General features: G+C 35.7%; 2 protein-coding genes across 4 annotated transcripts in view; one reads left to right on the top strand and one right to left on the bottom strand.

Annotated features, from left to right (window-relative positions):
- Window positions 1-1,670, top strand: part of LOC108746702 (lipoamide acyltransferase component of branched-chain alpha-keto acid dehydrogenase complex, mitochondrial) — a 9,477-nt gene extending 7,807 nt beyond the window's left edge. For both annotated transcript variants that reach the window (XM_018483632.1, XM_018483633.1), the window contains exons 4-5: window positions 315-710; window positions 905-1,670. In XM_018483632.1, the coding sequence (XP_018339134.1) occupies window positions 315-710; window positions 905-1,141 (633 nt within the window). In that variant the 3' untranslated portion in view covers window positions 1,142-1,670. The remainder of the gene's footprint in view (window positions 1-314; window positions 711-904) is intronic.
- Window positions 1,671-7,803: 6,133 nt separating this feature from the next.
- LOC108746701 (protein lap1) overlaps window positions 7,804-10,805 on the bottom strand; it is an 8,059-nt gene continuing 5,057 nt past the window's right edge. Inside the window, exons 7-10 of one of the 2 annotated variants that reach the window (XM_018483630.1) lie at window positions 9,893-10,364; window positions 8,559-9,403; window positions 8,052-8,138; window positions 7,804-7,980 (exon numbers count right to left, since the gene is read on the bottom strand). In XM_018483630.1, coding sequence (XP_018339132.1) covers window positions 7,804-7,980; window positions 8,052-8,138; window positions 8,559-9,403; window positions 9,893-10,364 — 1,581 coding nt within the window. The remainder of the gene's footprint in view (window positions 7,981-8,051; window positions 8,139-8,558; window positions 9,404-9,892; window positions 10,365-10,805) is intronic. The other variant, XM_018483631.1, reaches the window with a different exon arrangement.

Below are 10,805 nucleotides of genomic sequence, written 5' to 3'. Positions count from 1 at the left end.
ATCTTATATCGTAGATAAGTTGTGTCATATCCGAGTATTTTATTGAATAGGTCTTAGTACTTTTTAATGTATGAAAAGATTTCGCATGAAGGAGATCAAAATTCATATCAAATCCACTGTATTCTCTCCTTGTCAGTATTAGTATTCTCATCCTGATGAAATAAATTCACGAAATGTTGACACTTAAGGATGTATTAAAAGACGGAAATAATCGTACAATTTTCTTGAAGAAAATACCCGTGGGAAGCCCCAAAAGTCACCTAACAAATTATCTATCAGAAAACAACTTTATCTTTACCATGAATTTTTCACAGACAATACCACACTTCGTCTACAGCGATGAGTGCAACGTGGACCAAGTGATGCGCTGCCGAAACGATGTGAAAGACTCCTTGATGGAACTGGGCATCTCTCTAACTCTTATGCCTTTCTTCATAAAAGCAGCCTCGCGAGCGTTGGAGCAGTATCCTCAATTAAACGCTTGGCTCGACGAAGAGGCCCAACAGCTGCAGCTCTTGGACAATCATAATATCGGCATTGCCATGGACACTCCGAAGGGCCTAGTAGTGCCGAACATCAAGAATGTGCAGAACCTCAGTGTTTTCGCAATCGCGCAAGAGCTGAATAGACTTCAAAAGTGCGGCAGTAAAGCATCGATGTCGCATGCCGATGTGAGCCACACGACGTTTACGTTGTCCAATATAGGCATGGTAAGTGTGGACGCACCAAAAGATAAATTATGATCAGTGAATTACAAATTATATAAATTTGTATATATATATATAATGTGTATAATTTTACTTTTCGAGTATCCGTCAATCTTGGCATTCTTCTTCCCATTTTGTTTTTTCTTCATCTAAATATTTATTTCTATTGAAGTACTGTTCTTTGTGTCGACTTCTAGATTGGTGGAACGTATATGAAGCCGGTTATCGCATCACCGCAGGTGATAATAGGTGCATTTGGAAAGGCGCGGAAGTTACCGCGATTCGACGATAAGGGGAATGTGATTCCAGCCAACATAATGTCGATCAGCTGGTCCGCAGATCATCGCATCGTTGACGGCGTAACGGTGGCTAGATTCTCCAATCTGTGGAAGTACTATGTGGAGAATCCGATGCATCTGCTGATCTGTCCTTGAAGCCGTCTATAAACATTTATATACACTAAGGATCCAGTCTTTAGATTGGACAAACTTTTTTACGTACTATTAAAACGAGATTATGAAGATTATGAGAAAATGTTAATATAACGTTGTGATTTTTATATTAATTACTTATATAACCGAAACAAAAACGTAAAAATATGAAGTAATAAACTATTTGATGTCAGAGTCGCTTTCTCATCAAGTAAAACTCATCAAGTTTCGGTGCAGAACGAGAAATAAATACTTTCAAGTGCCTGACATATCTCATAAAATATTAACATAATATGAATACAATACTCGATCCTTTTTGAATATTTAATGGTTCATAAGTTCCATGAGACAACTGGCCTAATTATAAGCTACATTTATTTGTGCTCCCAATCTAAAATAAACCAGAATACAACTATTTATAAAATTGAGCATCCAATTTCAGAATCGGTGATTTATAAGTTTAACGCACAAACTGCCGAAAACAGTTTATACTAATTCGTAATTTACATTGATAATTTGTCTTTTCATGCGTCTGCACTTACCATGGCTATATTGGAAAACGTAAAGGTCGTGTTACTCAGATCGGTATCAATGACCTGCCACACTCCTGAAACCTGTTCAGCTCCTGTGCGATCGGATTGAGATTCAGCATATTCTTGATGTTTGAAACTACTAAGCCGGAGTGTCTATGGCGATGCCGATGTAATGGTTGTTCAGAACTTGCAGTTTTTGACTCTTCTTGTCGAACCAAGCGTTTAATTGAGGGTACTACTCCAATACTCGTGAGGCTGCTTTTATGAAGAACGGCATAAGAGTTAGAGAGATGCCCCGTTCCGTCAAGGAATCCTTCATATCATTTCGGCAGCACATCACTTGGTTCACGTTGCATTCATCACTGTAGACGAAGTGCGGTATACTCTGCGAGAAATTCATAGTAAAGATAAAGTTGCTTTTTGATGGATAACTCGTTGGAAGACTTTTAAGACTTTCACGTATATTTTCTTCAAGGAAGTTACGCGGGTTATCTCCGAGTTTTGATACACTGAGTGTATTAATAATGCATTTTTATTTTCGTTACTTATATAACACTGAAACAAAAATCAATAGCGTTATTAACACTTTTGCCATCTCTCTTTTTTCATAATCTTGTTTTAATATACGTAAGTAAATTCATCAAAGATAATCAAGGTAAAATAAAAAAAAAATGTATTGTCGACTTTGTACATAAAAATTGTATGTTGGGACTTAGTTTTTATGTAAATTTAGCGATCGATAGATCTTATATATATATATATAGACTTAAAATTTGTATTACAAACTATAATGTTCAGCTTTAAAATTATGTAACTTTAAGTTCCAAAGATTATTAAGTTGTTATGTTTATACCACACTAAAAATCATTATCTTACAAAAACTATCTTTGTGAAAGAGAATTATGTTCCTTTACATTATATATCGATACGATTAATACGTTTTATATTTTGTACTATATCTCTATTTCATATTTTGAGTTCGCCATGTTTTGACCTACTCTACATTTTTCAAGAAGTATCATAACATCAATCTTGTTAATGCCTTACCTTTCGCATATAATGCGTACATCTTTGTCTTTATATCATATCCATCTATCTTGACCAATTTTGTTGGATACAATAAAATTATTATTAGACCTTGAAAAAGCGTTTTAAAAAAATGGACCTTTTACAATGAAATGTAAAGTAATATATGCAAACAATTCAACAAAAAGAAATTTGTTCACAAGAAGAAATGTTTTAGTAGCAGTCTAAACGAAAATAATATTATTAATTTAATAACAGTCTTAATGAAACAACACAACATGCTGTTTAATAAAATACTATTGATTTCAGAAATACCGTCATTGAATTAGCAAAATTATTTTCAATTGGACTACTATTATAACTAATGCTATTAACACATTATTTTTTTCCCGTGCATGTTTTTATGAAATGATCGAAACATCTGCATCGTTTCTTGATGCAGAATTAGTGGAAAGATGCGTGAAACGCTACAGACTTGTTCACACACTTTATACGTAAATATTAATTTATTTATTGCTGCACAACCAACTAGGACTTCTCGTTAAAGGTCAGACATCTTCCACTAACATATTCAAAATGCAATAGTAATTGTATATCAGAAGACGTCCGCGCAGTAGAACGTGAGTATCTGTTTGTACATCGATCATCGTTACAAACTATAAATTATTCATATGTGACAACCATAATTAACGTACGCTAACGAAGTGGTTGTACCGTTCAGAGACAAATCGTTCTTCGGATAAACGCGGACGTCGCGAAACATAATACTTAATGACGCATTGATCGCTGAATTGTCGAAAAAAAAAAAGAAAAAAAAATATTCTGGCACAAAAAAAAACCCGAGTTCGATTCGCTCAGAAATTCGTTTGACACAATAAAAGTGAGTAAAGAATTAAAAATACAAAATATATCGCAAGTAAAATGGTACGACCACTTGATTGCTTTCTCAACGTTTGCTTACATACGCATACAATTAGTCGCTTATTGTATATACACTCATGGGTACAACTCGGAGCTTCAGTCACGCGTTCAATCTTAGATTCGCAATTCACTCCGATCAATAACGATAGCGAGCGTCGCTTATGGCGTTTCCGTGCGGGATTCGTTCGACATATTACCGCGAAATAATTAACATAAAGCTTCGGAAAATATTCTCATCAGAGATCGAATTCACAAACGCGGTTTCAGCCGACTTTTATGAAACTTATCTCTATCAATCGCACGCGGAGGCGATTATTAAAACCACGTCCCGGTCGGAAACGCCGTTAAACATGTAACAGGTATCCAAAAAGTAGTCAGTCTGTTTAGTTTAGAGTAGTAGAAAAGAGTACATATGTTTTCGTGGTCCATGAAAGTGGAAACTTCTCCGTCAGCCAACACGTACCTTATCCCGCCCCTCTGAAACATTCTAGTACGATTCTTAGGCTGATCAAAAAAGCGCTCGTCCTTGTCTCTTTATAGAATAGAAATCGGTCGAGGAGACGGGCGAATGTTTTGATCAATCCAAGTATATTCCTTCGCGTTTCTATGGAATTAAATACAGCAACAGAATGAGAAGAGCAACGAACTAATGCTGTGTGGAACTAATCGAGCAAAAACTTACAAGTAAGAAGACGGAAGAGATTCGCGAAGAGCCTTCGATATGATCAGATTGATTGGAAGTTCAGGCTATCGTTAACACTGATAGATGCAACGCAAAGATGAAATTGTCGATATGAGTAGGCGAAGAACACTAACGTTTGTTATCGGATTTGACTAGGTACGAATAATCCTACTAACTCCCGACGCGGAAATCGAAACGCGAAACGGCTTCTTTGATCGGTACATGGCTTACGTAAACTTACCGTAAAACCTTATAATACATAACACCGACGAATGAAGATACAAATAGACAGACACTAACTTAGTAACAACAATTAATTACCTAACACTCAGTCCCAGAAACTCACGATATCTTTCCTCTGTCGTCTAACATTCTGATCTTGACATTCTCGATCGACAGGACTTTTTGGAGTCGCAATAAAAATAAACATCCTCATCCTGATCTCTGATTGACCATATTAAATGGCTTGACGTTAATAATATTTAAAAAATAAATTATACTAATTAGAGATTGATAAACAGAGAGTCATTTGTGTTTATCTAAAAATAAAAGCGATATTCCAGAAACTTATGGAAGAAATCTTTAACAGAGGAAAGATACGAAACGCTCAGGACGTACATAGTCTTGCATTCACACCGGAGATTTAGATTATAACAATATGCTCAATATATATATAAACGCAACATACATATACATATAACCGAATAACGATTTTTATTTGTGCTACCATTTTTCAGTCCTACATTCTTCTTGCCCTTCTCTCCACCGCGACTTATCCTCTTATCACTTTTCTTCTATCGACGTGACGTAGAAAAACGTCTTATCTCGATCACGCTATCGACTAACAATCGTCGCGGTGGACATTTTCTACGAAAGGTACAAGTTTACTCCTTCAACGGGATATCAATGGAAGAAACGCGAGTAATCGCCAAATTAATCGCGTTGGTTCCGAAAGGCGTTTCGTGGTCTTGACAGTCTAAGAACATTAATAATAAAAAAGATCGAGTAACGGTACACGTACACATCCATTTGACATCCTTGAGCACTGGCGCGAATAGGTGCGAAACTTTTATAAAATTAACATGTATTCGTATATCTATAATAACAACCAGCGTATACATATCTAATAAAGACACAACTCTCACAATTTATAAATTGTCATATATATTATCTTAATTAATTTACTCATTAATAAAATTCTATTAATCAAATATTTGTCCCTTTTCATTAATAACATGTTAAAAAAAATAAGATATATTCTTTTACATGGGGTGTGTTCTTTTTCCACCCCAAACCTGAACTGCTGCATACTGGTGCAATAAGTTAAAGTGAGACAGGTATAGTTTGTTTAACTTATTGCAGTTCAGAACTAATTGAGAATACTTCGAAAAAAAAAAAAAATAGACTATGATCTTCAACATAACTGGAAGATTAGTCATATTCTTTGTTAACGTCACGAAAATGCGCGCCAGTGTTTAAGGATTAATTAACAATCGAACAGCAATCTCTCGCAATACGAGGTAAATCTGAAAAAGGGCGTAAATGCGAGAGAGGAAGAGAGATCCGTAGTGGATAATACGCCACAATTGTTGAACGTCCGAAGACTGACATCGACACTGACGAGTATAAACATTATTGATATAAGTACGGCACATAGAAGAATATTTTCTTTCCTCCCCTACACCAGACAAGAATATGACAAGGATCCCATAGAGCAAGGTGCTTTTAATTATCAGTAACCCTGAATGCTCGATTATCTAAAACAGATATCGTTCGAATTGTCACCCCGAAAAGCATTTCGTTCGTAATCGAACATTCGACTGAACATCCCAAGTTCCACTCATCTCGCAATAGTCCTATACTCGTTCTTTTTCGTAGTATTCCTTGATCGAATTATAGAATTTATAGCTTTGCCATAAGCAATAACAATTACTATAGTCAACAACTAATAAAGATCGCAATGCACGACCGGATCACGTTAGAAATCATTTGATTATAACAAAGTATAGCACGACATCATAGATATCTCCTAATAAGAGTACAGGACATTCCGTGTAACATTTTCGAAGAACTTCACCCACAAATTCTCCAAAAAGTTTTGTAAATCAATTTTCCTTTAGCAAAACTTTGATCGCAGTCCACTCTCTTGACTTCATACAATTTATGTATTTTAACATTTAAAAAATAAAGATATTTAATTAAGAATTAAAATGTCAATGTCTCATATAAAAATGTGCTAAATATTTGTGCAATTTTAAAATTAAAATTAAAATTCAATAGTCTCTATTTCTTAACTTTTTTTAACTTGTTATTTGTGCGAACTTTATAACCGATTCTTACATACCCTTTCCGTTATTTATATTGTTAATTTATTCTAATTTTAAGTTTAAATATAAACTTTAAAACTAGAATTTCCATTACATTATAATTCTTAATTTAAAATTTTATTAAATAAAATCCTCAAATTAAAAAAAAAAGAGTAACATTTTTTTATCTATTTTATAAAATCAATAGCTCGTTTTCATAATTAAAAAAATCGTATTTATATTTCAGCGTTCCACATTAAGAAAGAAATCTAAGTTACGAGTTCGTAGGTGAAGTTCTTGTCGTTGAAATCATCCCATGGAAAAATGTCTAACAAATATCTCAACACGCGGAAACAATCGAGAGATTTATTTACACCGCCCTGGAATCCATGGGAGCCTTGTCTGGCTCGTCTATAGATAAATTTGTTTATATATAATATATGTATATATTTATATATGTATAGTATATATATATATTTTCTCAATATGTTATGTATATGGATAATAAATAGTACTTTGTTTTCTGGCACATTGTCGGCACTCCCATCGAGGAGAACGCATATAGATATAGATATATGTAAATCAACTAGTCTACCAACATCATCGTCCACACGCGCGCGCGGATGTGCGTGTCTCGGAATTGAGAGCTTTCAGGAAAGACATTATTGTTCTAGTCGTAGTTACTCGTGGAGGAGCTACATAAGCAAGCGGGATGGATCCGCTCGTAGATAAGATTGTTTGAAAAATAACATACTTCATTATTATTCTCTTCACGGGGAAGGATCGATCTCTTTATCGCGCCGTGTTAATCGCAAAACGAATTATGTATATCCTAGTTTGTTTTACACACAATCTTACTCAACACAAATATATAGATGCACGTGTGTATGGGGTATTCCGTTTTTGTCTATCCACGCGAATACCGTCGCGGATTCACAACAGCGCGAGTAATCTCAGCGATATTCACACAGACCGCTCTATCTGTCTCTCTCGTTTTCTCGCGAAAGTAACGCGTTTACCTATCGATTTACAGATTTGATTAAAGAATATATTTAAATATATATATGTATATGTGTATCATAGAGCTATATATATAAAATGTATTCAGTCTGAAGTGTGTAAAGCGATCGTACGCGATCTAAAAGAATTAGAAAAAGTTTTCTTTCCCTTTTTTTGTTTCTCCGAGATAGCTTACAATCATTGGTGACGACTTATCATCATAGATACAACAGCACCGGTGGCACGTAGAACGGCGACAGCGTTATTGTGATCCGACTTGGTGAAGTCGATGCCGTCTACCTCCAGGATCTTGTCTCCCGGCCGAAGAGTACCTTGAGCTGGCCCGTCAGGATTCACCTTCGTCACGATTATTCCCTGCGATAAAAAGATCATGTATTCTTTCACATATCTCTTAATACGTGAATAAAATTCAATGTGTAAATTACATCAGTAACACGTACGGTCTCTGCACCCGCTACCCCGCCAGCTATACTGAAACCGAGACCTGGATTCTTCTTCACTTGAACAGGCAGCTGCAAAATAACGTAAGTACCAAAATTAGAAAAGTCATTATTATATCCATAACTATTACAACTTGGATTATTTTTAATAGACAAATTGATAGAAAGTTATAAAAATTTCCTTATTTTTAGCACATCCTATTTTTAGCACAAGTATAATTTCCAAATTAATCTTTAATCTTCTTAAGTATTTAAATTTGTTAAAATTCTACTTTTCTATTTTTATTTCCTACATATATTTTTATGGCGTTCTCCTGCAGTATGCTAATAAAATTATTTATATAAAAATGACACCGCATTTTTTAGTATATCCTATACAGAACAAAGCATTTCAGCAACATTGTAGCAACGTTACAATATTTGTAATATATTATATTGTTTACGTTGTATGGGACTCCATTCTTCATATTTCTCGCAAACCAGATTACTTACCACATTCGCATTTTTGTGAGGGCCAAACATCCACTTGAACTTCGGTTTCCTCTCCGAGCTCGGCGTCTCGTTCGACGCAGGACTCGTGTGCTCCTTAAAGTTCTCGGTGTTGAAGTTCGTGTCGCCTTGAGACTTGCCGTTCGTACTATGGTTCGGCACGTCTCGGCCAGAGTTGTTTTCGCTCTTAGCGATAACGGTAGCGGGAGAAGAGACGCTCGATGTGTCGACGACGTTCTTGTTTGTTTGAACGGGAGCGTTCATCCGATCAAAGTTTGTCGACGCGTCAGTGGGGACATTGGCATTATCGCATGGACTGTTGCTCAAGGCGTTCCCGTTTGTCAGCTTCTTCGATCGATCGAGTGGCTTCACCACTGCCGATAAAGGACTGCGGTACTTCTTCCCCGTTACCGGCGACGTGGGTATACCGGAATACACGTTCAACGTTCTACTCGCGTCATAATCCTCTCTGGAGACACTCCTACTCGAACTTGCATCGTTACTTGAGTTCTCCGTGTGTTTCGTCTTCAGAATAGGAATTTTACTCGGTCTGAGGGCACGATCGCTCAGTTCGGAATCGGCGTCAGGATCAGAGATTGGTGTACAATTCTGATCCACACTGATCTGATCAAGAGAACTTATCCGCTCGTTATCCATCGACTTGTCGTTTGAATTAACGAGATTTGCCCGATCGCTCGATGACACGGACGCGCATTCTTCAACTTTCGCCGATTCTACGTTCGTATCCAAGTTTTTCTGTTTCGTTACATCCGGTAATGGTCCGACCGAATTTAAGAGCGAGTTGAAAGGTAAAGAAGGTGGAGCCAAATGCGTATCCGCTTCAATCGCTGAAAAAAAGTGGAGATTAACGTTAAATTTTCATTTTTTTCTCTTCAAACTTAAGCTTAAAAACAGAAACAGCAGCATATTGATAAAAATATGTGAATAAAAGAAATATTTGCACAAAAATACTCTTGCAAAGTGTTTCAATCACATCATTTGCGTGAAATCATCCCATAGAAATAAAGCATATTAATATTTATTTTTTTCACCATACAGATCCATTGTTTTTTTTCACCTATACAATTTTACTGATACTTTTTTCTTTTAAATTTTCTTATCTCGTGTCATATTATTTTGTTTATTGTATTGTATTTTATGTATTTTTCTTATATTCTTTGATACTTTTCTTTGATACTTTTTTTTCTTTATTTTATATTAGAAGACTTGCCTAGAACTATAATAAATCCCATCTATCTACGATTTTGTCAATAAAATTTCTTTTCAATGTCATATAATTTTTAATTTGTTAGTTTTAATAAATAACGCTAACGTACGATTATTAAACTGCTGGAAAAGAGCAGCCTTCTTGGAGAACGCTGCTGCGATGTGATATGGTGGCGGAGCTGGCGGTATGTCGCATTTCGGTGCAACAGCTACCCGCGTCTGCTCGCCGTATTTGCCATCCGTAGCGTCGACGGACATCGTCGTTCTATAGGGCTCAATGAACTTCTCGGATTCTACTATCTTCGCCGTGTTCGCCTTGGAGTACTCGTCCGGTTTCCACGTGGAGTTGACGTAATCGGCCACCGTAGGCGCTTTCGTGACGTAATCGGACGTAGGATTGCGGATGTACTTGGCCTCCCGGATGTCCGGGCTTTTTTCCTTTGCTAGTACGGTCTTATTTGCCTCGTCGGACGATTCCTCGGATACCGAGTGCTCCGCCACTCCGGGATCGATCGGTCTGTTGTTCTTGCTGTAGTTCTTCGCCGTGTGACGATCGACAGAGGTTGTAGACAAAGGTACGTTCTGTCGAAAAATAATTTATTAGTACGATAAAATTAAACGCACAATTCTTTTAACGTGTCTTATTTATTTATTTATTTATTTAATAGAAGTTTATTATTTAATGTTTTAATAAGAAAAAATTTAACACAAAATCTAATATTGTATTACATAATTGATTAAGTTAAAAAAAAAACATAATAGTATAAAGTTTAAAATTTTAATATTTGTTCGAGAAAATATATTAAGTCTATTTGAATTAATTCACTAAAATATCTCAAAATTCTCAAGTTCAAGACAAAAATGCATGAGACAAAATTGTTCAATTACTAAACGAATTCGATTAGGCCCACTCAGTGCGCATTGATGCACATAAAAGCCGTCGTACACAAAATAACATAAAGATATGTTTATACATAAACATAAAAATCAATTACATCCTGAACTACTCAATACATTTTATTA

The sequence above is a fragment of the Trachymyrmex septentrionalis genome, unplaced genomic scaffold (genome assembly GCF_001594115.1).
Source record: "Trachymyrmex septentrionalis isolate Tsep2-gDNA-1 unplaced genomic scaffold, Tsep1.0 scaffold188, whole genome shotgun sequence".
NCBI lineage: Eukaryota > Metazoa > Arthropoda > Insecta > Hymenoptera > Formicidae > Trachymyrmex > Trachymyrmex septentrionalis.
The sequence above is the reverse complement of the archived record's forward strand: the minus strand, read 5'-3'. Positions and strand labels throughout refer to the sequence as shown.